Genomic DNA, 27171 nt, shown 5'->3' with positions numbered 1-27171 from the left:
CTTGTGCTAAGCCTTATATAAAAATCCTTATTTTTATAATACTACTGTGTCGTGTCCATTTGTAGTGTATCCACTTTATTACTGTATGTGGTCATAAATGCTTAACACACAGCCTCTGAGAGAAGCCTGTCTGCTCTGCCAAGCTACCAAGGGGGTGAGCAGGGGTTATCAAAGGGTGTGATCCCCTTGCCCTAGAAAAGGTGTGTCCCTATTTGACAGAAGTGCATACCTCTGCCAACTAGAGACAGCCGGTTCTAACATTGGTCGCAGCGGGGAGGATTTGGACCTTGCATGTATGACCCATGTGCAGTGATTAGTGTGCGCTACATAGTGAAAGCAGACCATAGCGCAGCCACAATCTAATTTGGAAGGATTCCATTTTGGTTCTCTGCTTTTCTGAAGCTTGATTTTTTGAACACTGCCAGTTTTGACCATGAGTGACACCGGAGTCACTGCCCCTGTTGTTGTTGTGGAGGAATTCGATAGAAGCAAGATCGAGGATTACTCGTTAAATCAGCTGAAATCCTTTTGCAAGCAGTTTAAAGTTCCTACCAAAGGTCTCAAGATTAAGGAAAACTATCTCAAAGCATTGAAGGCCTGGTTGGAGTCCAGAGATCCCACTGAACCGGTGGTGGTACCGCCAGTGGAAGGGGATGAGGAGGCGCCAGTGAATGGGCCTGTGCTCTCTCCCGGAAGCAGTGTTTCCTCCAAAGGTCTTTCCCCTGAAGAAAGAGAATAAAGGGCGAAAGAGAGTGCATACAACATTGAAATGGCAAGGCGAAAGATAAATGGGCAGTTGGAGTTACAAAATGCAAGAGGTAGGAGAGAAGCTGATATGGAGACCAAAAGGTTGGATTTTGAGAGAGAGAGGTTAGCTTTGGAGCGTGATACCAAGTTGAGGGAATTGGACATCCAAGCTAAGAAGTTAGAATTGAATCCCTCTGGTGGCAGCATCCCATCTGTGCCTGCAGAAAGTAGGTTTTATTTCCCCAAAGATGTGATCAAGGATTATCATAAGAATGAGGATATTGGCCAGTGGTTTAAAGCATATGAGTTAGCATTGTTGGCCCACCGGGTCCCTGAGAAGGATTGGGGAGCGGGGTTGTGGGGTCGCTTTGTGAATGAGGGAAGAGATACCCTGTTAGACATGCCTGTTGAGGATAGGATGTCGTATGCTCATATGAAAGATGCTTTAATGTTGCGGTATGGCCTAACCCCCGAGAAGTACAGACAAGCTTTTAGAGAATGTAAGAAGTTGCCTGGTACGACGTGGGTTGAATATGTGTCTTATTTTTGCAGAGCCATGGATGGTTGGGTAAAGGGCAGCAAAGTGGAAAGTTATGAAGCTCTTTATGATTTGTTTGCTTGGGAGCATTTGTCTAATAACTGTTTTCCAGAGCTGCGCCAGCACCTTATTGATAGCAAGATATCTAACCCTAGAAAACTTGCTGAGGAGGCGGACCGCTGGGTCAGTACCAGGGTTCACAAGGGTCCAGTGGGAGACTCAGCCAAAGGTGGGCAGGGTCCCTAGCAGAAGAGTGGGGGGGACAAGGGTAAACAGAAGGAGTCCCAGAAAGGGCCCCAAAGTAATCCCCAAGGGAACCAAGGGAAGGGTTCCCAACCTCCCCCTGAAAAGAAGCCAGGGGCCCCGACGGGTAAACCTGTTCATAGGGGCCCCCTGACCTGCTACGTTTGTGGGCAGGTGGGACACCGGTATTATGACCCCCAGTGTCCCATGAAGAATTCGAATGCGAACGCACCGCCGCGTGCACCCCCCCCCAGTCAGTTGGCGAGTGTAGCCCTGGGAGGGGAGGAGATGGTTGTCCCTGGTGGGAGGGGGCCCCGCAGAAATGGCCCTGGTCTCGCTAGGAGACATGCAAATGGTCCCTCCACCCCCTCTGCCTAGTAACATTAGTAAATATAGGCAGTGGGTGACCATTAACGGCCATAGAGTGGAAGCTCTCAGACACCAGAGCGAGTGTGACAGCTGTCAAGTGTCACTTGGTGTCCAGAGAGCAGGTGGTGCCCCACGCATTCTACCCCGTGATAGCTGCTGACAACTCCCAGAAAGTGTGAGGTAGCTCAAGTTTCCTTTGAAGGGGGGGGGGGGGGGGGGGGGGGGGAGTTTCAGGTACTCTTCAGGTTGCTGTGAGGCCCGCCATGCCTGTCGATTGTCTCCTGGGCAATGATTTGGAAGACTCCCCTTGGGCTAAGGTGGAGAGGGAGACGCATTTGAGAATGCTGGGTGTGCCAGAGTGGGTGTGTGCAACCACTCGATCCATGACAGCGAGTAAGGGTGTTGATGGGGTCCCGGAGCCTGAAAGTACGGCCCAGGACCCAGCTGTGAAGAGAAGAGGCAGGAGGCGCGGGAAACCGGCCCCCGGAGGAGGTAGACCCTGAGGGGGATGCTCTGGAGCCCACAGGGGAACAAATTGCTGAACTGGGAGACCTGCCCGAGCTGACCCATTGGCAGCAGGATGGTGGTCCCTCCAGGGAGGAATTTTGTGCAGAACAGAAAGTGTGCCCTTCTCTTGTGGGTATGAGGCAGCAGGCCTCAGCCCAAACCTGAGGTGATCAGTCAGGATCACATTTTGTTTACTGGGAGAACGACCTCCTGTATAGCGAGCCTAAGGCTGCTGAGCCTGGGTCAGCCCGTGTGCTGGTGGTACCCCAGCGCTTTAGAGCCTTCCTACTGGGTTTGGCTCATGACGTTCCGTTAGCTGGACATCTGGGGCAGGACAAGACCTATGACAGGCTTGTCACCCATTTTTATTGGCCTCCGATGCGAAGGAATGTAGACATCCATTGCAAGACTTGTCACACTTGCCAGGTAAGTGGGAAAAGCGGAAGGAAGCAGAAGGCTCCCCTCCAACCTTTTCCAGTGGTCAGTACCCCCTTTGACCGGGTGGGCATTGACATTGTTGGGCCCCTGGACCCCAAGACAGCCCTGGGCAACAGGTTCATCCTGGTCTTGGTGGACCATGCCACACGGTACCCGGAAGCCATCCCTCTCCGAACAGTGACGGCCCCCGTGGTGGGACGGGCACTGATGGGTGTTTTCTCCCGAATGGGGTTCTCCAGAGAGGTGGTGTCAGACCGGGGCACCAACTTCATTTCCAATTACATGAAGTCTCTGTGGAAGGAGTGTGGGGTAACCTACAAGTTCACCACTCCTTACCACCCTCAAGGTAATGGGCTGGTTGAAAGATTCAACCGGACCCTTAAAGGCATGATCATGGGTCTTGAAGAACCAATGAGGCGGAAATGGGACGTCCTCTTGCCATGCCTGTTTGCTTACCGTGAGGTGCCGCAGAAGTCTCTAGGGTTCAGCCCCTTTGTGCTTTTGTATGGTCACCCGGTAAGAGGGCCGTTGAGTCTGGTCAAAGAAGGCTGGGAGCAATCTCCCAGGAAACCTCCCCAGGATGTATACAGTTACATGCTGGCCTTTAGGAACCAGACTCGGCGCTTCAGAGAACTTGCTCAGGCAAATCTGGAGGCCAGCCAGGAGGAGATGAAGCGTTGGTACGACCGGAATGCCACTCTGGTAGAGCTTCAGCCTGGTCAGGAAGTATGGGTCATGTCCCCCGTGGAACCTTGTGCGCTCAAGGAAAGGTGGACTGGACCGTTTAAGGTTGTGGAGAAGAAGAGCGATGTCACCTACTTGGTGGACTTGAAATCTCCCAGGAACCCCTTGAGGGTCCTGCATGTCAACCGTTTGAAGCCCCACTTAAAAAGGTCCGAAGTGGGCATGCTCCTAGCTACAGATGCTGGAATGGAGGAGGAGAGTGAGCCTCTTCCTGACCTCCTGTGGGCTAAAGAGCAAGATGGGTCAGTGGATGGTGTGGTCCTCTCTGACACACTGACCCTTGAGCAGAAGCAGGATTGTCGCCAACTGTTATTCCCTGATCTGTTTCCTTGGTTCCGGGTGTCACTCATTGGTGTGTCCATGATGTTGACACCGGAGACAGCCCTCCTGTGAAGCACAAGGCTTACAGGGTGACTGACAAGGTCAGAGCATACATTAAGGAGGAGGTCTCCAAAATGTTTGCCTTAGGGGTGGTTGAGTCCTCTAGCAGTCCTTGGGCCAGCCCAGTGGTATTGGTCCCGAAGGCTGCAGCGCCTGGTGCTTCACCAGAACTTCGGTTCTGCGTGGATTACCGAGGACTCAATTCAGTCACCAAGACTGACGCGCATCCCATCCCCAGAGCTGATGAGCTCATAGATCGGTTGGGGGCTGCCAGGTACCTTAGCACGTTTGATCTAACGTCTGGGTACTGGCATATCGCCTTAACTGATGGGGCAAAGGAGAGGTCCGCGTTCTCCACACCAGATGGGCTATACCAGTTCCGGGTGATGCCCTTTGGGATGAAGAATGCCCCTGCCACCTTCCAGAGGTTGGTCAACCAGGTCTTGGCTGGACTGTAGGATTTCAGTGCCGCCTACCTGGACGACATCGCAGTGTTCAGCGCCAGCTGGGAGGAACACTTGCGCCATCTCTAGGAAGTGTTGTTGGCCCTGCGCAGAGCAGGCCTCACAATCAAAGCCAGTAAGTGCCAGATTGGGCAGGGTTCTGTGGTGTACTTGGGGCACCAAGTAGGGAGCTGCAAGGTTGCCCCCCTGCAACCCAAGATTGATACCATCCTGGCTTGGGCACCGCCCAAAACCCAAACTCAGGTGAGAGCCTTCTTAGGACTCACGGGTTACTACAGGAGGTTTGTCAAGGATTACGGTAACATTGTGCACCCCTTGACTTCGCTGACTTCCAGGAAACAGCCACAAAATGTGATCTGGACTGACGCCTGTCAAACGGCCTTTGACACCCTGAAAACTGCAATGTGCACAACACCTATACTCCAGGCACCCGACTTTTCGAAAGAATTTATTGTCCAGACAGACCCTTCAGAGCATGGCGTGGGGGCTGTTCTAGCTCAGGTGAATGAAGAGGGCCGAGACTTGCCTGTGGCCTTCATCAGTCGGAGGTTACTTCCCAGGGAAAAGAGGTGGAGTGCGATAGAGCGAGAAGCATTTGCTGTGGTCTGGGCGCTGAAGAAGCTAAGACCCTACCTGTTTGGGACTCACTTCCGGGTTCAGACAGACCACAGGCCCCTCAGATGGTTGATGCAGATGAGGGGTGAGAATCCAAAACTGTTGAGGTGGTCCATTTCCCTACAGGGGATGGACTTTACGGTGGAACACTGCCCTGGTACAGATCACGCCCATGCTGATGGTCTGTCCAGATTTTTCCGCCTTAGTGATGAGGACTCCCTAGGTCAAGGGTAGTTCTCCCCACATTTCAGCTGGAGGGGACACGTGTTAGACCTGGCATCATTGGCTTGAGTCTCTCCATTTTTTCTGTTGGCCTCCACTGTTTTACAATGTTTTTGCTGGTATACTGCTTTGGGCACTGTGACACTGCTGATCAGTGCCACAGTGCAAGTGCTCCCGATGTTAAATTACTGTATTGATTGAACTCCATGTTTGGCTTATTTGGTTTACTGTCAGTCCCTAGTCTAGTGCACCAGGAGTGCCGGGGCTTGTAAATACAAATGCTACCCGTGGGCTTGCAGCACACGTTGTGCCACCCACAAGAGCGGCCTAGTAAAAGTATGTCTAAGGGTCTGCCGTTGCCAGACCCACGTGCGGTCTAGTACTGTCACGCTGACTGCGTAAGTACACCTACTTGCCAGTCCCTAAACCTTCCCTTAGCTTCATGTTAGTCACCCCTATGGTAGGCCCACGGGCAGGGTGCATTGTAAGCATAAGGTAGGACAGGCCTGACCAAGTTGGCATGTCCTAATAGTGAATTGCAGCCATATTCGTTGTTCACTATTGCGAGGTAACCTGCTCTCCATTAGTTAGAATGGGCCGCCAGGATTATTAATGCTATGATCCTAGCTGGCACGGGGAGCATGGTGCAATGTCGAGTTTGGTATCCCTGAACTCGGGGTTTAATAACGCATCCGTTTGGGTGGATGGTTTTTGGACTCCGGGTTTGAAAATAGCACTTTTAGAAAGTGTCTATTTTCTTGTCTAACCATTTCTGGTTTCTGCTGGTTTTGCGTGTGTGTGACAGGAGCTGGGTGGCTCCAGAGGTCTGAATGAGTCAGTGTGGGATGAGTGGGACATTTGCGTTGAGAGTAGAGGGAGAGTAGTTGCTGATAGCCTGCCCTGCCTGATACAATGCTGGCTCCACCTCCTGCCAAGCGACTGATGGCTCTGTGCCTGCCATGGACGATCCTGGCCCGACCTCCTACCAGGAGGCCGATAGCTCTGCTCCTGCCAGTGACAATGCTGGCTCCACCTCCTGCTGGGCTTCTGAGGACCCAGCCCTGCTCAGTGAATTGGCCAGGTGCCTCTGCCCGGCTCCACCCACTACAGACCCAGGATGTTGGGAAATCCCCCTGCATGGACAAAGGGATCAAAGCCAAAAAGGGGTATAAGAGAAGGACGCCTGAACAAAGAATTTAGATCGCTTCTGACAAGGAACCCTGAAACCAAGGACAAGAAGCCTGCTGATCCAAGGACTTGCCTACCCCTTCTGCCAGTGTGCTGTTTGCTGGGGGGAGTCCTGCATTGCTTCTTTATTTTTGCCAAGGAACCAGGAGAGAGGAACTGTGTGTGTACTCTCAAACTTTGCTAAGAAAATCTCCAAGGGTTGGAAGAGTGCCAGCCTCCTGTTGAAGTCACAGGGCTAAAGGACTTCATCTGCTTAAAGTGCTGATTGCTGGAACCTGTGAATCCAGCACCTCTGAAGAAACCAGCAATCTCGACGCCGACGGACGTCGCCGAATCTAGCTCGACATCGTGAGTAACGGCTCCAGTGTCCCGCTTCCTCGACGCCGGCCGCCGGGCCCGATCGACGCCAGCAGCAACGCCAGTGAGTAGTGAGTTCGGCTCCAGCTCCAAGGGACCTCGTGTCTGCGCCGCTGCTGATCGCATCGCCTTCGTGCCCTCTCGACGCCGTGAGCGCTGCTCACTCTTGCAACATCATCATCGACATCGACGACTATTTATTTATTTATTTTATTTATTTTTGGCAATTTTTAAAGCGCTGCAATTACCCGTAGGTGTCTCGGCGCTAGCAGCTAAAGGCTAACTAACCAGATAATAAACATTGAAACAGTGAATAAAAGTGATCTACAGGAATGTCATTGAGAAAACAGCCAAGTCTTTAGCTGCTTTCTGAAGACAGTCAAAGATGGACTAATCTTTATGTTAAGGGGAAGGGAGTTCCACAATTTCGCCGCTGCTATGGTGAAACATCTGTCTCCCCAGGTCACTTTTCTTGTTCTGGGAATCTGAAGCATGTGAGCCGTGTTAGAGCGCAACGTTCAGGGGGTTGCCAAAGGTTTAAAGTAACTTCTCAGGAATCTAGGTCCCGTGTTGTTTATTGCCTTATAGACAATACAGAGGGTCTTAAACTTCGTGCGACTTCTGACTGGAAGCCAGTGCAGTTGGTCTAGATGTCCAGAGACAGAGCTGTATTTGGGAATGCCCAGTAGAATTCTGGCGGAGGCATTTTGTATTAGTTGCAGTTTGGAGATAACCTTTTTTTGGGCATTGAGGAAGAGGGCGTTGCAGTAATCGATGCGAGAAAACACCAGTGTGGATATGAGTGTTTTTCCCATAGCTATGGGAAGGTACGGTAGAAGTTTCTTTATTTTCCTTAAGATGTTAAAGGAAGATGACACTACCGAATTCGCATGATGATGGAAAAGGAGCTTGTTGTCGAATATCACTCCCAGATTTCTAACTTTACTGACAGGTTGTGGTGGAGTTCCCAATTCCTCAGGCCACCATGAGGGGGACCACACAGGTTGAATATTTCCAAACAGCATAACTTCTGTCTTAGCTGAGTTAAGTATTGAGGCCTGATCGACACCGAAGACGCGACGCCGGATTGCTCGACGCCGCTGATCATCGTGTGCTTCATTTTCCTAAGGTACTGTGTTGTTGGGGGTCCGTGTGACCCCGGGCTCGACGTAGCGCTCCTCGCTGTCGACGCCGAACCCTTTGGATTAACTTTGCCTCGACGTCGTGTGACTTCCGTGTGGGTCACATTGTTGCCAAGAACTGTGTTTCCAGGAAGAAGAGTTGCTTTTGATACGAAAGACTTTGTGCTAAAGAAGAAACTACATTTGAGCTATTATTTTCCCTTCCAAGAGTATTTATTAAGACTGTGGTATATTTTTGTCGTTATTTGGTCTTGTGCTAAGCCTTATATAAAAATCCTTATTTTTATAATACTACTGTGTCGTGTCCATTTGTAGTGTATCCACTTTATTACTGTATGTGGTCATAAATGCTTACTTAACACACAGCCTCTGAGATAAGCCTGTCTGCTCTGCCAAGCTACTAAGGGGGTGAGCAGGGGTTATCAAAGGGTGTGATCCCCTTGCCCTGACTAGAAAAGGTGTGTCCCTATTTGACAGAAGTGCATACCTCTGCCAACTAGAGTCAGCCGGTTCTAACATTCCCCAAAAATTAATCTGTACCCAAAACCATGAGCGCTAATCCCTAAATCAAACAGGTACCTACCGGAAGATGGAGCTTCTATGTAACAAATAATTCTCCTGGAAAACGATGCACTAACAGCCAAATATGCAACTTTAGTGATTCTTCCAAGCCTTCACTGGGCAGCCAACCTAATATTCAGCTGATCAGTTGTCCCTGCACAAACCTAGCGGCTCGTGCTCTGCAGACATTCTTGCATGAAAGCTTGGACCCGGGTGAAAACTTCATAATGGAACAGGTATGAAGAATACAAGGTGCCCATAGGAAACTTGCGATTTACCATATTATATGGCTTCATCAACCTACTGTGCGTATCTCCACGAGCCGCAGGATACCCATGTTATTTGCGAGGGACCGGCCTGATGTCTTCTCCAATATGACATGAGCAAGATCCATGAGGTACATAACGAGGAGTTGGTCCTTTACCTCCAAGAAGCTGAGGCCCTAAAGATGAAGTAAGAACAGAAAGGGAATTAAAGCGAGATGTGGAGTGGGACCAGGAGGTACAAAATCAAAGTGAAGTATTCAGTCTCCATATTTGCACAAACATTCGCTAAATATTTCAGTTTTAGACAAGCCTCTCTTTTCTGTCTTGACAAGGGAATGACGTGTTCATGTTAATTCGGGTATGGACATTGTCACTTACACATTGCACTGCCCAATCAATGGTACCCAGCTATGGAATGAGCCCTAGTTGAGTGGGAGAGGGCATAAGGTCTCCATGTTAATTTAGTACCAGAACTTTTCTTCTCGTATGCACTAGTCATCCAAGCCTGGCTCAGCTTGGGGTGAAATGGAGTTTTAGTATACATGTACATTCCATGCTAAAGCTAAACTTCAATCCACTGCTCAACATATGCCCACCTCCTTGTCTGACTTCACCTACCTTCTCGGTTGGCAACGCACCCGATCTTAATCGCTGTACCAAGCCCTGCACATGGGCAGTCATGCCAGTCACCTGTACAGTAAAAAAAGGACGCAAGATTGTCAAGTGAGGGCATGGGTGAAGCTATTTGTAAATGGGATAGGAAACGCCAACTCACCTGGTCCTGTAACGAGTTGAGAAGCTGCACGGCAGCTGGAGCATCGTTCATGTCCTACAGAACCAGAGGAGGAGGAGTTTAGGAAAGAGACAAGGAATTGCAATTTAGCCCCAGACTGAATCGGAGCCTCACAGGTATTAAATCTACGTACACGAGCATAGCTGGGTGAGAATGCAAAGAAAAAGCAACATTTTCAATTTCTTAAGCAAACTGAAACAGGAGATGGAAATCCAAAGATTATCACCCATATTTTAGAAACCGACACAACGAGGTTTGTTGTTCAGGACAGATTTTTCCAACCTTGTTATTATTGGGCAGTGTTACACTTGTGACCACATGAATCCGCCAAAGCTTTACTAGTAAAATATTTTTTTTCCTTACTGCATTCTGATGGATCTTTTAAACACCTGTTTGATTACTACCAGAGTAATCTCTGCAAAAAAGGTACTTTAGCCCGGACTGCTGCTGCTGCTGCTGCTGGTTCTCCAATTCTCTGCAGCCGCATAGACTATTTTTAAGAAACATCCAGATCAGTGCTTCCTAAACCTTTTAGAACCACAACTTAATCTTTATAAAGGTAAACTTCTGGGACATACACGTAGCTTTAAAGGAAAGATGGGCAATATTTTAATGTAACTAAAGCATCCAGTGGTAGAAAACTCATTTACAGACAACACATTTTCAATTGAAATGGCCACTACATTTGCAGACATATAGTTTTACTGATAAAACTGTTTTGCACACGGATGGTGGGTGTCAATCAGATTTCAGTGAGTATATATAATTTGAGTGAGTTTTTATAATTTGGGCATCACCAAACAAAGTGTTTTTGAATTGTTTTAATACTATTACAATCTTTGTTTCCATCACACTTCAGAATTGCAGAAAATAATGTGCTTAGTTTTTTTCTCTCTTAACTGCGGAATGTGTACAGTTGATTTACAGATATTTACATTGTGTTGTGATGACATCTTACACCCGTCCCTTTCACACTGTCTCTACCGCAGCAAGATTGTCACATAATTCACTTGAGGCGTTTGTCAACAGCAATTCCATGTTAAAAAAAAAATAAGCAGCAATCTGTCATGTTATGTTAAAATGTTATGTTAAAAAATTTGTACCGCGCACGTACACCGAGATGGTTTCGTGGCGCTCATAACAGACATAACAAACTGAGGCAGGGAGCATTACTCAACGGCCTGCTTAAAAAGGTGGGTTTTCAGGGTTTTGCGGAACAAATCATAAGTAGGGCAGTGACGGAAGGGCACAGGAAGGGAATTCCAAAAAGTGGGGCCCAGAAAGGAGAACCGGAGGCCACCGTGTTTTTTTCGGCGAATCGAAGGAATGCAAAGGAGATTGTCGGCAGAGGATCGAAGGTTGCGGGATGGGAGGTATCGCCTGAATTTGGAGGAAATGAACTCGGGGGCGTGGTTGTGAAGGGACTTGAATACGGTGCAGCCAAGTTTGAAGGAGCACCGTTTGGCCACAGGGAGCCAATGAAGGCTCTTCAGGAGAGGGGAGACATGCTGATGTTTGGGTTGACGAAACACCAGGCGAGCCGCCTGGTTCTGGATGAGCTGGAGTTTTTGAAGCTGGTAGGCTGGAATCCCCGCATACAAGATGTTAGAAAAGTCAACCCTGGAAATGACCAAGGCTAAGATGGTAAGAATGAGTGCCTCTCTGGTTAAGAATCTACAGATCTTGCGAATCCTGCGCAGCTGGAAGAAGCAGGACGATGTGACTGCAGAGATCTGAGATGTCATGGATAGATCCTCTGAGATGATCACTCCTAGACTTTTCACAGTACTAACTGGACGAGGGGGGGCACCAAGGGAAGATGGCCAAAAGTTGTCGTTCCAGGGGTTAGTGGAACCGCCCACCAGAACGAGTTCCGTTTTGGACGGGTTCAGCTTAAGTTGGCTATGAGCCATCCAGTCAGAAATACGTAACATTGTGGTTTGGATGTTAAGACGGGAGGTAGGGGAAGTGTCCAGGGGAAAAATCAATTGCAAATCATCAGCATAGTTGTAAATAGTGGCTGGGGAGTGACGAAGGGATGCCAGAAGTGGTTGCATATATAAGTTGAAAAGGAGCGGGGAGAGGGCTGAACCTTGGGGAACACCACAAGTGAGGGGAGAAAAAGGGGCGGAGAAAGTGGAGAGGTGGACAGCCTGGGAGCGGCCGTGTAAGAAGGAGCGAACCCACTCAAGGGCGATCCCACGGATGCCGGCGTTATTGACACGGTCGATCAAGATGGTGTGATCGACCGTGTCAAAAGCCGCCGACAGATCTAGCAAGACAAGAGCCTGGGGGATGTTATTGTCGGCGCCGGTTCTAAGAGTGTCCATCACTGCAGCAATCACCATCTCTGTGGAATGTAGTGGGCGAAAGCCCGCCTGATGAGGGTCCAGGAAGGAGGAAGTTTCCACAAAGGAGCTGAGGCACTTGGTGACATATGTCTCCAAGATCTTTCCCAAAAAGGGAAGGAGAGAGATGGGTCGATAATTACTCATCACAAGGGGGTCTGCGCTAGGCTTCTTCAGGATAGGTAACACAATGGCCTGCTTAAAAGCCTCAGGAACAACCCCTGATGTCAACGAGGAGTTGAGGAGGGCCAGGGCAGGATCAGGGCAGAGCCTAAAGATTTCTTTAAAGATGTGAGGAGGGCAGCAGTCCCTGGGGGAGCCAGAGCTAACTTTGTGGAGGAGGCTATGAAATTCCGTGATAGAAATAGGAGGGAAGGTATGGAAGGTCTGGGCATTTTCAGAAGGGAGAGGGAAAGAATTGGAGGGAGTAGGCGGGGGAATGTTATTTTTGATTGTGGAAATCTTGTCCCGAAAAAAAGAGTTGAGCTCATCACACAGAGCCTGGGTGGGAGCAGGCGGGAGGGTGATACGGTCAGGGAGGGAGAGCTCATTAACGATAGAGAAGATGTCCTTAGCTTTTGAAGCCGACTCCAGGATCCTGCATGAAAAGTAGGAGGTCTTAGCCTCAAGAATAGAAGATTTGTATTTATTTAGGAGAGTAGTGAATTCAGTCTTGAGTACGGGATCGTACTTCTGGCGCCAGCGACGTTCAGCCTGGCGAAGGGCCAGCTTATCGAGTTTGAGCTGGTCTGAGAACCATCGCTGAGCGTCATGGGGGCGAGAAATTTTGATGGACTTTAGAGGGGCTACAACATCGGCAGCTGCCTTCAGCCAGCGCTCAAGAGTGGAAGCTTGAAGGGAAACAGATTCAAGAGCAGGAGGGGTTGAAGCTGCCAGGGGCGAATGGAAAGTAGTCATATTGGCATTTTTCCAGTTGCGGGCCATAATGCCAGCAGGGCGCAGAGGACGGTGAAAACTGGGCAGGTTAACAGAAAAAGAAACAAGATAATGGTCGGACCATGTACAAGGAGTGACCAGGGGGGGCGAAGAGTCAAGGTTAGCCAACCAGACCTGGTCAAGTATATGGCCCTTACAGTGAGTGGGAGTGAAGATCGACTGCTGATAATTCAGGCTGGTAAGAGTTTCCGTAAACAGTTCTGACAGTCGGCTCTCTTGGGGATCAGAAGGCCAGTAATTAAAATCACCCAGAAAAAGAATTCTGGAGTGGTTAATAAGGAGCTGAGAAAGGAGTTCCCCAACTGAAAGAGCAAAGGAGGGCATATAAATGGGGGGTCTGTACATAAGAACACAGACAAGGGAAGTGAAGGGTGAGCGAAGCAGGATGACAAGGGTTTGAGAGTGAGGGATAGGGGTGCAATCTAGCATGGAAAAGACGTGTTCTTTGCGGATGATAGCAGCGACCCCGCCGCCAACTTGCCCTCCGGGCCGATTAACGTGCAGGATATAGTAGCCGTTAGGAAGAGCGGCTAAAATGTCGGGTACAGAGTCTTCCGTCAGCCAGGTCTCTGACAGAAAGAGAATGTCTGCCTTGGTGTCATCTAATAGGTGGAAGATCTCGAGTTGGTGTTTCACCATGGAGCGCGTATTGAGGTAAAGGATCTTAAGAGTAGCGATAGTGGGAATGGGGGAAAGGGAGTCAGAGGGGGCAGGAGAAGGGACGGGGTCGAGCGAGGAAGGGGGCGCCGAGCAGGGGGAGTTAGAAATACTGCAATCTTGAGCCCTCCTGACGGCCTCAGGGGGCAGCGGAACAGGGTGTTGTAGAGAGCATAGGTCCGCTGAAGAGTAGCGGAGCGTGGGGGCAGGGTGAGCTACCGCTGGGCGCGGCCCGGCGCGGACGGGCGCAGACGGGCAGGACTTTGGCTTGACTTCGGCGCGACGTCGGCGCTCCCGCTGCGCTCGTCCGCTGCGCTTCCGCCATTCCGGCATTTTATGTGGGAGGGACGTTTAACCACTAGCCCGCTGACCTGCACTGTGTAAGGCAGGGCGGAAGTGGGGAAATGAGGCGGGTCAATGGCGCTCTGCAGGAGACCCTCCGCACAAGCGGCACTCAGCCGAGGCGGACCGGGGTCTGGAGCGTGAAGAATCAGGTAGGAATCTGTCGGAAGACATAGCATGAGATTTAACCTCTGCCTTTGAAGCACAGTTAATGTGACAAGATAAATACCATATTTAAAGGCATCTTTATTTATTGCTTGGCTTTTCAACCCACCAAACATCGACTTGCGACCGACCCACAGTTTGGGAATCACTGATCTAGATATAAAACACTGTAGTTATCCATCTAAGGGACAAACTAGCAAAATCTTATTCTTCCAGGACTTCTAATATGTGCAGAAATTGCAAGTTGTACTTCCAGATCTTGATCACAGCAGTGTTCACAGATAGGCTGGGATCCAAACTTACTTTTACACCCAGATTTGTACTAGTTGGAACAGGGAATGCATGGGAAAAATAAGAGGAAAAGGTGTTAGGCCTTCGTGTTTTTCTTTGTACTATTACCATGTGATAACAAGCATTTACAATGCAATGGTTTTGCCTTTGTTAAAGTTAGAGCTATTGGCATTGCTCTTGACATTTTTATTAATGTTTTTTTAACATAAATAAATGGCATTGTCATTTACAATGCCACTAGCTTTATCTCCCGCAAATGACACACACAGAGCCCCCCCCCACACCCACAGAGCCCCCCACACACAGCCACACAGAGCCCCCCACACACACAGCCACACAAAGCCCCCACACCCACAGCCACACAAAGCTTCCTACACACACAGCCACACAAAGCTTCCCACACACAGAGCCCTCCACACACACCCACACAGCACAAGCAGGCAACAGGGGCACACGGAGGCACAAGCAGGCAACAGGGGCACACAGAGGCACAAGCAGGCAACAGGGGCACACAGAGGCACAAGCAGGCAACAGGGGCACAAGCAGGCAACAGGGGCACACAGAGGCACAAGCAGGCAACAGGGGCACACAGAGGCACAAGCAGGCAACAGGGGCACACAGAGGCACAAGCAGAGTCCATAAAAAAACTGCTTTTATTTTGAATGTGGTAGTAGGCCTTATGGGCGTGCACTAATTTCGCTTCCAGCACGGACATTCATTACCTCTTTCACCAGTTGTTACTGAGTCTATACGCCAAAATATTGTTGATTCTGTCTTATTAGCTCAAACCTGGAAATTCTCTATGCTGTCTTCCTAATTCTTTACCAATGGATATTTACATTTTGTCTTCGCCTATTGCTTAACCACTGGAAATACAGACAACCCAATTACACAGAGACAACCACACTACACAGATGCACCCACCCCTGCACAGTACCACACAGCCCTCCCTACAGAGGCACATCACAGTGCAGACACACTAATGGCGAAACTCTATCATGCACAGACGTTCGCATGTACAGACACACAGATCCCCTTTAGACAAAAGTACATACTCCCAGTAGGCTGACACACGCACACACTCACCTTGAAGACAAAGATACCCAGATTTCAAAGCACACACATACCCTGCTGCACATGCATACACGCACCCCTGAAGTATACTTTCAAATGTCAATACTGGGCATTTATACACATACCCTGCTAGAAAGCCAAGGCAGGATGTAGTAGCCAAAGACAGACTTTTTCACATTCTCAAATACAGTGCGACACTGGAGTGGTCCACATCGCTCTCCAGAGGTTTTAGCTGGTTAAAAAGCCTTTATGGGGGACCGTGGCAATGCCAGCAGCTGACACAGCCACATAATGCGAAGGACTGAGTTCAGCACCTTCCCTATAAGCGCAGCATGGGAGGAATGCAGAGGTGAAGGTAAAGAGGGTGGACACGAAACGTCAAAGTCCTGGAAGGGGTGAGCCTCAATTCAGGCAGGCACCGGAAATGTAAAAATGTGATAAGCTGTTTTTGCTGCTGCAGAATCGCTGAACACGTTCTCTTTACTGGAGGCGTGTGCTGAACTGCCACGGGACAGAAGAAAGCGAGTGGAGGGGCAAGGGGGGGAAGGCTGACTTAGGGCTACATTCATTTTTTGGGGCTAAAACTTGTTTTTTTTTATACAACCTCTCAGAGCAATGTGGGGTTGAGGCCTCGATGTTGGAGGGTGAAAGAGATGTGTGTGAGGGGGTGGGGGTGGAAGGTACCCTTTTCTCCCAAGGCTGATAACAGAGTGGGAATCAGCTTTGTAAAGAGACATTTTGTAGAAGATTCGCGGCTGCTCAAGTTTTAAAAAGTTTTTTCCAGAAACATAGACCAAAATTCTGAATCCTGTTTGTTACAATACTGATGAAGAGGAGCCTTTTGAACTGGAGGCTCTATTTGCTCTGCTTTTCTGAATCAGGTTTGGTATTCTTGTGGCCTTGGAGGATATTGCATGTTGAAGGATTCGCACTTCTGTTGCCTCAGGCCTTCCTTGCACAGGTTTTTGTTTGCTATAAAGGAGTACTGGGTGGGAGATTTTGTTGAAACATTATACAAAAAGCTGATATGTGCAATCTAATTTTCTGATGTAGCATTATTCCCAATTAATTATATTGATGGTGTATGACCCACTACTGAGATGGTTAATAATGGTCCAAAAATCCCTTGGGTTTTTATTTCGGCAGGCCGAGAAAACTTCAGTCTGGATTGTTTCCTCATACTTTTGATTTGCTTGCCAAATTTGTTTTTTAGACCGACTGCGTAAAGTGTTTATTTCTGCAAGCGAAGAGGAGTTAGACCCTTGCCTGAGTGATCTTCTCTTCTTGTTAAGGGTTCTTTTCTGGTTCGTGAGATCTTTTGTAGACCACGGTTGTGAAGAGGTAGACCTGGAAGATCTTATTATTGAGTTAGCCCGTTGGCTGGAACTGTACTCTGCATCACTTGACTCTATGCCGCTCTAATCTATTCTGTACTACTGCACTCCAAGCCACTGCACTCTACAACACCCTCTCTATGCCACGGCACTCTACGCCACTCTACTCTACACCTCTGCACTCTACCCTGCACCTCTCCACGCCGCTTCACTCTATTCTGAAACAATCTCCTCTATGCCACTGCACTCTATGCCACTGCACTCTACTCTGCACCACTCCACTCCATGATGTTACACTCTATGCTACCACAATCTACTCTGCACCACTGTACTCTACATCACTGCACTCTATGTCAATGGACTCTACACCACCTTACTCAAACCCAATGCACCCTTCGCCAATCTACTCTGTACCACTGCACTTTACTCCACTTCCCTATAGTCCACTCTACGACACTCCACGATACTCTGCTCTATGACGCTCTACTGCTCCATTTAACTCTACTCCACTCTATTTCACTCTAGAACACTCTACAACAGTACTCCGTTCTACTCTCCGGCCGAACTGCAGCTTAGGGGCCCCCCACACCACGGGGGCTGCGGGGGGGCTGTGTTACGCCTATGGTCTACGCCACTCCATACCACTATAACACTCCACTCCATTGCTCCACTCTATGCCACTCCACTCTGACAGTCTATGCCACTCCACTCTACAATCTATACATTACACTCTCTTACACTACTCCACTCTATGCCACTCCACAACAATCTACTCCGCTCTGTCACTCTACTCTACAACGCTCTATGCCACTGCACTCTACATCATTGCACTCTACCTCACTTTACTCTGCACCACTCCACTCTCTGCCACTCCATGGCACTCCACACCATTCAACTGTACCCTACACCACTCTATGCCACTCCGTTCTACTCCTCCTTACGACACTCCACTCTGCTTTATGCCACTAACTTTTAGCCATGGTGAAAAGCACCCACGCTGGTGTACAATATTGCTAAAACATATTAGCAAAGCCAATAGCTCTTGCATAGGTGAGACCTATTGGCTTTGCGAATGTTATTTTAATTTTACCAGTGGTTGTCTGTGTAATGCTTGTTTCACACATTTTTCATTTGATTATCTAATTTATGTGCTTGGAAATGGACTCTCCTGGAATTGTTTAGCGTTGACTGCTCTGTTTTCCTTCTTTCTAGATTAATTTACAAAGCTTTCAAGCCAATTAATTTTTGTACTCCTGTTTTTTCTCCGGAAGTCAACTTTATGAGGAGGAAAAAGGATATGTGGAAACGGCGCGAGTAAAAATGCCGATACCCATAGGCTTGGTGCAGGTAGCGGTGTCATACGTGTGCAAGAGGGTTGTCATACAGACACGTTTCAATTCGTCCCTCCGCCAGCTACGTCCTCGAGTGACTTTTTAAGATGGCACGTGCACACCGTGACTAAAGTCGCTGCCATACCTACAGTGGGTCAGAAGTCAACTTTATGAGGGGGAAAAATGATATGTGGAAACGGCGCGAGTAAAAATGCCGATTCCCATAGGCTTGGTGCAGGTAGCGGTGTCATACGTGTGCAAGAGGGTTGTCATACAGACACGTTTCAATTCGTCCCTCCGCCAGCTACGTCCTCGAGTGACTTTTTAAGATGGCGCGTGCACACCGTGACTAAAGTCGCTGCCATACCTACAGTGGGTCAGAGGTCACTGTGCCCTCAACGTTCGAGATACACAGTAAGTCAGGGCAGGCGTAAGAAACAAAACAAAAAAAAAAAAAACACATACCTGGACAGCTTCCCGCAGATCTCTTGCTTCCCGCTCTCCACTCCTCTTCCCGATGACGCGGCGGAGGCTCGGCCGACTGGGCCAATCCCTGGCTGGAGGCGGACGGCTGCTTCCTTCTGGGGAACTCGGCTTCAGGGCCGCGGCGGGGAAACAACGGGACACTGCCGGGTGGGCACCGGCTTTAGAGGTCAGCAAAAGCGCTCCACGCGCTCAAAGCGAGGCTCCTTCTCACGGCCCGAGCAGGAAGGTGGGTGCCGGCAATGCTGGACCAGATTCGGGGGCGTTCCCGGCTTGTGGCTGACGTAGCCAAAAGCCAAAAATTCTCAGGAACGCCCCCGAATCTGGTCCGGCATTGACGGATAGGCCCGTCTTCCAATGGCTAGCCTCCATCTATGGAGCTAGCCAATAGAAGACGGGGGCCGTTCCTGTCTCGCCTACTATAGTCATTAGGTTTTCGCCTGCGCGAAAAAGATGCGCAGAGCGCATCTTTCGCCAGGCAAAACCTAAAAAGTGTTGTGAAATGAGCCCTAAAAATGAACAGATCGTAAGAAAAATTAGAGGAAAACTTGAAAAAGGGCTGTTCTTTACACTGCTGATTGTCTTAACATGTTCCCTTCTCTCCTACTTAAGAAAGATGGAAAGTATGTGGGCCAGAGACGCATTTATAAACCACCTGCGTTTAGGTGATGTGTAATAAAGGAATCACCCTTCTTGGGCTCCTAAAATGTGGGTTTAAAGATGGATGCCACTGTATTGTGGTTTAAAAACGTTTGCTGAATGTTGATTAATTATCCTTTCTCTCTGTTCATCTCGCAGCGAAATGCTCCCCATTGTATCGAAGAACGAGGTAACTGACTGTGTCTTAAGACTACCAACCTACGATTCAGTATACATATTTGTACAGCTCCCTTAATACGACAGACATTACTGTGCTAGGTAGTAAAGAAAACGATTCCAAATTGCCTATATGTCCTTTCCTCACCTTTCAATAATTAATCCTGCAAAAACCAAATTCTTCTTCTTTCGGGATTAAATAATAAAGGATGTTTGTTTCTGTAAGCATGATAGTGACCCCATTGACCTGGGGTTGGCGGTTGGTAAATAAGGCTCAAACTACAGCATTAAAGTTAATGTTTGCAAATGTTCATCACTTGCTTTCCAGGTCTATTGATTGTTTGTGCGAGAAGCCACAAAAAAGTTATGGTAAACAACCTCTAGCTCCTTTTACTTAGAATTATGTGAGGGATGCAACGTTAAGTCCTGGGGGAAAGTAGGGGTATGTGTTGGATATACTAGATGGGCTGAAACATGTTTACCAAGAAGGGTGAATGAGGGAGGAATCCAAGCGGGTACCTTTACCCATTTTATAGATGGTGGCATATTAGGATGATGGCCTAACAAAGCGTGCTCCTTAAAATAAGATATCATAGAGGTTCCATGGATTCTAACATATTTTATGAAAGATTATAAGTGTTTTACATCTGGTGTGTTTAAAGTAGGTTGTACTAATGAAGTGAAGGGCTTGGTGTCATGTATGCTATCTAGATAATCTGAAAAGAGATCCCTAAGAGGAAGTTCGTACTTTCACCTAACCGCCAGAAATATTAGAAGAGTTATAATAAATGGAAGAGACACTCCACCCACGTTGCGAGGGAGTTGGAGAAAACAAATTGTACAGCGCAGTTTTCTTATACTGCCAGCTTGGTTCCACGTTTTAAAACAATGCTATTAGAAGATAGAGCTTGATAGACCTAAAAAAGTAGAGATGTGGCCGAAGGCGTTAGGATGGCGGTCGCACTTTAGAGATGCTCGGGACCCCTCCGTCATCCGCCTTGGATTCCACGGACATCGGTGCCCATCTGCAATCTTGCCTGAGTGCAGCGGCCTGCTGCGGCCTACTTGTCCTTGCGGCCCTTTTGTTGGCGGGGCCGAGGCGCCCACTGAGCGGGGACGCTGACGGGGCCAGGCGGCCAGAGATGCTTGGGGGGGTGACGCGAGGCCCGCGCTACGATTCTCCTACATTCCGTGGCCACCACCACCCGATCAGCCAGTACGTCGCTGGCGCAGGAGGATGTGTATAAGAAACAATAGGAGGGGCAGAGGTGGCGGCGAAGGAGATCTGCAAGACGCAGGGCCGGGCAGCCTCCAGCAGCGGGACCTGTGGCAGACCTTGCGGTGAGTGTGTGTGCCCGGGCAACAGTGTGGGTGGTTCCACTCTGCTTGCTGCCCCATCTCTCGCTTCGCCCCCACGTGACAGGGACCCCAAACCTACACCGGCCTCCACACAGACCAAAATGGACCGGTTTATTACTTCTGAGTCGGAACCTCCTGGGGTCTGGGGGGGTGGGAGGGGGGACCTCACCCGCTAGACAAGGATCTGGCTACCATCCTCCAGGCTATCAGTGCCTCTTAGGTGTCCGCAGAAGGGAAGATCGGGGAAATCAAGATAGACGTGTCCCTCTTCAGACAGGACCTTTGCAACACCACCGCGAGATTGACAGAGGCTGAATCCCGCATCTCCACGGCCGAAGACGGCATCTATCAACTTAAGGATCAGGTGGCCCAACTTCGTACTCGTACCGAGGAGCTTCACAGGCACGCCGAAGATGCTGAAAACCGCGCACGTCGCAACAACCTCCGCCTGGTGGGATTTCCCGAAGGAGTGGAAGCGGGACAAACGGCCGCATTCGTTGAAAAATGGTTTAAGTCCTGGATGCCCGAAGACGCTATGTCGGCATGGTTTGTAGTGAAGAGGGCCCATAAGTCCTTGGCACCCTAGCCTCCTCCTGGTGCCCCACCTCGGCCCCATCATCCTAAAAGTCCTTAACTTTAAAGACCATGATGCCATCTTACGGGCGGCCAGGGCGAGAGGTCCTCTCAGGTTCCAAAATCACATCATCAAGGTATTCCCAGACTACACCAGGGAAGTCCAGGACCTCCGGCGCTCCTACACGGAGGTCAAGAAGAAGCTACGCACCATGGGCCTGCAATATCAGCTCCAATTTCCGGCACGTCTTCCAGTCATTTTTCAGGGAAAAACATAATTCTTTGAGTCTCCAACAACAGCACGGACATGGCTGACAGAGGAGCGTCCCCTCTGCCCCCGACACGAAGATTCAACAGAACACACAGGGTCGCAGCCTGTGAGGCCGGGATCACCGGGAGGACAGCGTCGCACAAGGTCTCATAATGGGCACCAGTCAAGTGCTTCGACATCCAGATCCCTCAGTGTGGCTCTCCACCACACAGCAGACGCCGCTCCGCTGAGAATTTAATGGGCCTGTCCCTACCTCAGGCCCAGTTGGACTCAGACCTTTCTCGCACTGCCACTCTTTAGCAGCCTTGTGGTCAGTTCTGGGCATAGGACCACCATCGGGGTGTCGTCAGACTCTGATAGACTTACATGTTTTTTTACATTGCTTTAAGCTGATGCACTTCCATAACATAACATAACGTAACATGTGTATTTGTAAAGCGCACGTTCACCGATTGGTCTCTTGGCATTGAATAACAGATGTTTATTGTTACCCAACTCAGTGGCACTCATTTTATCGACCTCAGTTGGATGGAAGGCTGAGTGGACCCGCCGGGATTTAAACCTGTGATCATGAGGTCGAACACAGGCCCCTGCAGTGGATGCATTAGTCCACTGAGTCACCAGACCCGGCTGGTGGGTTCTTCTGGTGGGGTTTTCCACGCTACCGATCCGAGCGTTTTAGTTTGGTTTAGTTACAAGAGGGGTCGACAGATGCTTCTGTTCTCGAAGTGTAGGGTGGAGGGAAGGGGGATTTGGGTGGTTTGGGATTGGTTTTTTCACATGTTGTTCTTTTATTTGTTCTGCTGTTTTAGCTTCCACGGACAGGTACATGCCTCATCTGCAAAGATTGCACTATCTCTTAGTGCGCGTGACCAACCGCACACATATAGGTCCGAGCAAACACTCACACCGCCCAATGGGGCGGCGCGGTCTAGCCCCAGACACCACCTGCCTTGACTGACGACACCACAACTAGGGCTTCCCTCCACGTCCTGTCCTGCAGGGGCAGCCTTAGGCATGTGCAAGCTGTGCACCTGCACAGGGCCACCAAACCCCAGGGCCACCACGCCAATATATATTCTTGATATAATAATCCTCGGAGGATGGATACATATGTGCGTGGCGAGCCCCGGTAGGGATTTGGCAAGCCCCGGCAGGGATTTGGCGGCCTCCGCCTCTGTTCCACTTACAAACACCCTGACACCACCCCTCTTCACTGGCCTCCACGCTCCGTCCTGCTCAGACCCCCTCTTCAGGGGCCCCCTTCCTACGCTCCCTGCCCAGGGCCGCCATGAGCCTAGAGCCGCCCCTGTCCTGGAACGTTAACGGGCTCCTGGACAGGCTGAAACACACTGGTGTCCTGCGCTATGCGCAACGCCTCCACATGGACATCCTTCTCCTCCAGGAGACACACCTATTGGGTAACTGCTGCCCCTTTCTTGCTCGCTACAGGTACGACAGGGTGTGGCACTCCGGCTTCTCCAGGGGTGGCCATCCTCATGCAACGCAACTTACCCTTCGTTCGGTCCCGGGTGATCCATGACCCTCAAGGCACATTTGTGACGGTGTGTGGCTATTTGGCCGGCTCCCCTCTCCATCTTATGTCCATATATTTGACTCTCTCTGTGCTTACCTCTATATTGGCACAGACCTCCGCCCTCCTTGCCACTCTCCCCCTAGGCGCCACAATAGTGGGCAGTGATTTCAACGCGGTCTCCAATCCGGCTTTGGACACAACGGGCCCTCCCTCTGATGTCCGTATTGCGCAGGCAAAACAATTGAGGTCTTGGTCCGAGTCACTGGGCCGCTGCAATGTGAAGGCGCACGTGGCACCCGCGTTCCGACCCAATCTTTCTCCCCGCCACGGACTGCTCAACAGTTGTAGACACTCGTATCCTACCCAGGGGAATTTCAGACCACTCCCCGGTGCTTCTCAGTACGGGGACTTTCCCTCCCTCAGCCCGCCAAACGTGGAGGATGAATGCATGGTTACTCCAAGAAAGAATTTAAGAATTCAAGAATTCGGTAGGAAAGGTACTAGAGTAATACTTCCTCACCAACAAGGGCTCCGTTTCCCCCCGGGCACCCCATGGGAGGCTGGGAAGGCAACCATTCGGGGCTTCGTGAAAGGGCAACTCAAGAAGCAGAGGCAGAAGCAACACCGGGAAATCATTGCGAAAGAAGCGCAGGCGCTTCATTTGGAACAATCCCTTTCCCTGCTTGATGACGCTGCCCAAAGCCGACAACTAGCCATTATCGGTCTGAGATTAGACAATTATCTATAGAATCGGCCAAGCTCCTATGGAGGTCCTCGATGGTGAGAATCTACGGCTGGGGAGACAAAAATGGCACGATTTTGCACAGGCCGAACAGTATAATTCGGGAAGTGGTGGACAACCAGGGATCGGTATGCAACCCCCCCCTTATCGATGGCACTCACATTTGCCAGCTACTATCGGAGCTTGTATGCTGCACAGACTCACGAATCGTCACACCATGATCTTCTCGGAGGGAGCTGCGTCAGTCTCCGTCGGTTGGAGACGGTAGCCCCGAAAGACCTGGACCGCCCCAACAGAAATTGAGGAGGCCATTTCTCTCACGTCCCCGGGCAAGACTCTGGGACCAGATGGTCTTCCCCTAGAATATTACTCGGCTTACTGTGACACACTGGTGCCCCACTTGGCTGGCCTTTTTCAAGAAGCCCTTGATCAGGGCTCCTTCCCGCCGGAGACAGACATAGCCACTATTTTGGTCCTTCCGAAATCCCTGCCTCCCTCCCGTCAGTGCGCGGATTACGGTCCCATATCCCTCCTCAATACAGAAATCAAACTTTATGCCACCATCCTGGCTAAAGCCGTACCTGCCCATGCTGGTTTATCCAGACCAATGTGGCTTTATGCCCGCACGCGGAGGGTATGCCTCCGGTATGACTTGCGTGCACACAATGCCTCCGGAGGGTACAACTGGCTCTGGCCCACCGACACTTACTCACTCCGTATTTGGCCCTCCTCCTTATAGATTTCGAAAAAGCTTTCCATTGGGAATATCTTCAAGACGTGTTGACTGAGATGGGATTCGGGCCCCAGTTCCGGGCATTGGTCCGAGTACTCTAGCGCAGCCGCGGGCACGGGTGTTGGTGAACGGCATCCTGTCCGAGGCCTTCCCCATTTCTGGGGCACGCGGCAGGGTTGCCTCCTTTCGCCTCTGTTTGCCCTGGCTATAAAAACCCCTGGGGGCACTGGTGCGAGCTGACGTCCGTGTTAAGGGATAAGAGTGGCCAAGCACCGAGACATACAAAATCGCTCTTCACGCGGATGATGTCCTGATCTTTCTGGCCGAGCCCGCTTCCTTGGGGCCGCACTGTCTCCGGTTGTTGCGGGCGTTTGGGCGAGTGTCAGGTCTTCGGCTGAACCCCTGGGAAATCAATACTGGTCCCACTTCACCCGTCAAGGAATTGTTATGATTGGCAGTCAAATATTCAGATCCGGCACAACTCCTTTAAATACCTGGGAATGAGGCTTATCATGCTCCCGGAGCTGGGGTAGTTCCTCAACGTCACCCCACTGGTCCAAAAGGCCAAAGAAGACCTTCAGAAATGGAAGACACTGCCCCTGAACCCTTTGGGCCGGGTCGCCTGGTTTAAAATGTTGATCCTCCCCAGGTTCCTCTATGTCCTCCAGAACACCCTGTCCTGCTTCCCTAGATCCTGGTTTAAGGAGTTGGACGGCTTACTTACCAAATTTTTATGGGGCGGCGGAGGTCACGTCTGGCTCTCCACATGTCGATTCCTTCCTTTGACGGGGACATGGGCATGACACATCTGTACCTCTACTTTATAGTCACACGTTTGCTGGTGGTCCACGATTGGTTCAACGGGGGATAGTCTGACCCGGCTATCAGCTGGAGTTCTGCGAGCTGGGATTCTCCAAAGTACAGGCCATGTTGTATGGGTGTCCCGTCCCGATCCAGCTGCCAGAAGTGACACGTTCGGTATTTCTGGCTTGGAGGGCTTTGCTGCGCCATACCGACTGGACCGGCAAATTGACCCAATGCACCCCACTCTGGCAAGGGGCTTCGCTCCGGGAAGTGAGAGGTCTACGGGGGTTCAGAGCTTGGGACCTTATAGGCATAACCCAGCTTGGGGACGTCTGGGTTAGGGGCCACATGCTTTCCTTCCTTGGAAGGGGCGCACCCGTTACTCTCGGCACCCCTCCCAAGTTTATAAATATCTACAGTTAAGTCACGCCCTTCATATACACATGATAGACAACACTCGGCTCCCGGGATACAGCCCCACGGAAGCCCAGACGCTGCTTGGGGACTTGGGCAAGGGGGGAATCTCCCATATATACACTCCCACCTCGTTGGACAGACTGAAGGACCAATGGACAGATTGGGTGGGGCCGCTGGCAGGGGAGGACTGGCGGCACTCATGGCCCCCAAAACAATTACCGCCTCCGCCAAACTTAGACTAATCCAATTATATTACTTGCACACCGCTTATCTCACCTTCACCGAGCGGGCCTATGCTCTGATGCGTCCTGCACTAGGTGGTCTGGACATGTCCCCATCTGGCAAATTTTTGGGGAGCCGTTCAGGAGGAACTTACAGGACTTGGGGTGGACAGTTCCTCATGACCCACGACATTCATTACTGGGGATAACAGATGGGCTAGATGGGTCCCGGAACAATAAGACCTTCTTTAACACAGCTATGATAGTTGTCAAGCGTGACATAGCGGCAGCATGGATTTGTCCAGATCCACCAACTCTGGGAAAGTGGCACAATGGAATGGACTGGTGCGGGACAAGAGAAAGCTCAATATGCGGCATGTGAATGCCCCAAGAAATACCAAAGAGTGAGGGGTAAATGGTTGGGTGCTCTCGCAGAAAGTGATTGATATTCTAATTTTTTTTGTGGTTGTACACCCCATGGGGTGCAGAATGGGGGTCACATGGATTTTGATGACGTAAATAAATATCTGCTATTCGTGTTTTTGCTGATTTTTCGGATGTACTTAAAATCAGTAACATTTGAATATTAAAAAAAAGTAGAGATATTGGGGCAAGATAACTGTCTTAATGACATCCTCGTCTGATTAACCCCACACCGAGTCTAACCCATTTTTGAACAGTCTTGAGTGATTTCACATATTGTCTTCTATATTAATAGCTAATTGAACTCCCAGGAATATTGCTGGTTTAATTAAATGAGGATCTGATGCGATTGTAAGTGCATTCGTCACCATCTGTTTTGTGCCAATATTTAGCTTATACCTGAAGATTGTCCTTCAGACTTCTTAATTTGTACTAAAGCACTAAAAGGAGGAGGACATGATGGTAGACCTGCAGTCATGTATGGACAGTCATTTTAGTGGATGGCACAATGGGTGCTGCAGTCCACTAGTGACATTTGACCTAGATGTCCTGGGTATACTTTCTAACATATTCTAGGGACTTACAGAGAATGTAAATATGCTAATTAGAGAGTATGCATATTGCACCAGGTTCAAAGGGGGAGCAAAGGCGCTTAACCCCTTCCCTGCTCATGACGAGCTGAGCTCTTCATGAGGCACGGTTGAGCTGTGCTTATGAC

General features: G+C 49.9%; 1 protein-coding gene across 4 annotated transcripts in view; it reads right to left on the bottom strand.

The window, feature by feature from the left end:
* The window catches only part of NGDN (neuroguidin), a 69228-nt gene that overhangs the window by 16441 nt on the left and 25616 nt on the right, over positions 1 to 27171 (bottom strand). For 3 of the 4 annotated variants that reach the window (XM_086923719.1, XM_086923720.1, XM_086923718.1), the window contains exons 2-4: positions 9558 to 9611; positions 9401 to 9472; positions 8821 to 8958 (exon numbers count right to left, since the gene is read on the bottom strand). In XM_086923719.1, the coding sequence (XP_086779845.1) occupies positions 8821 to 8958; positions 9401 to 9472; positions 9558 to 9608 (261 nt within the window). In that variant the 5' untranslated portion in view covers positions 9609 to 9611. Of the gene's footprint in view, positions 1 to 8820; positions 8959 to 9400; positions 9473 to 9557; positions 9612 to 18539; positions 18561 to 27171 lie in introns of those variants that run through there. The other variant, XM_086923721.1, reaches the window with a different exon arrangement.

The sequence above is a fragment of the Lissotriton vulgaris genome, chromosome 5, assembly GCF_964263255.1.
Source record: "Lissotriton vulgaris chromosome 5, aLisVul1.2, whole genome shotgun sequence".
In the NCBI taxonomy this organism is placed as follows: domain Eukaryota; kingdom Metazoa; phylum Chordata; class Amphibia; order Caudata; family Salamandridae; genus Lissotriton; species Lissotriton vulgaris.
This window is presented reverse-complemented; position numbering and strand designations above follow the sequence as displayed.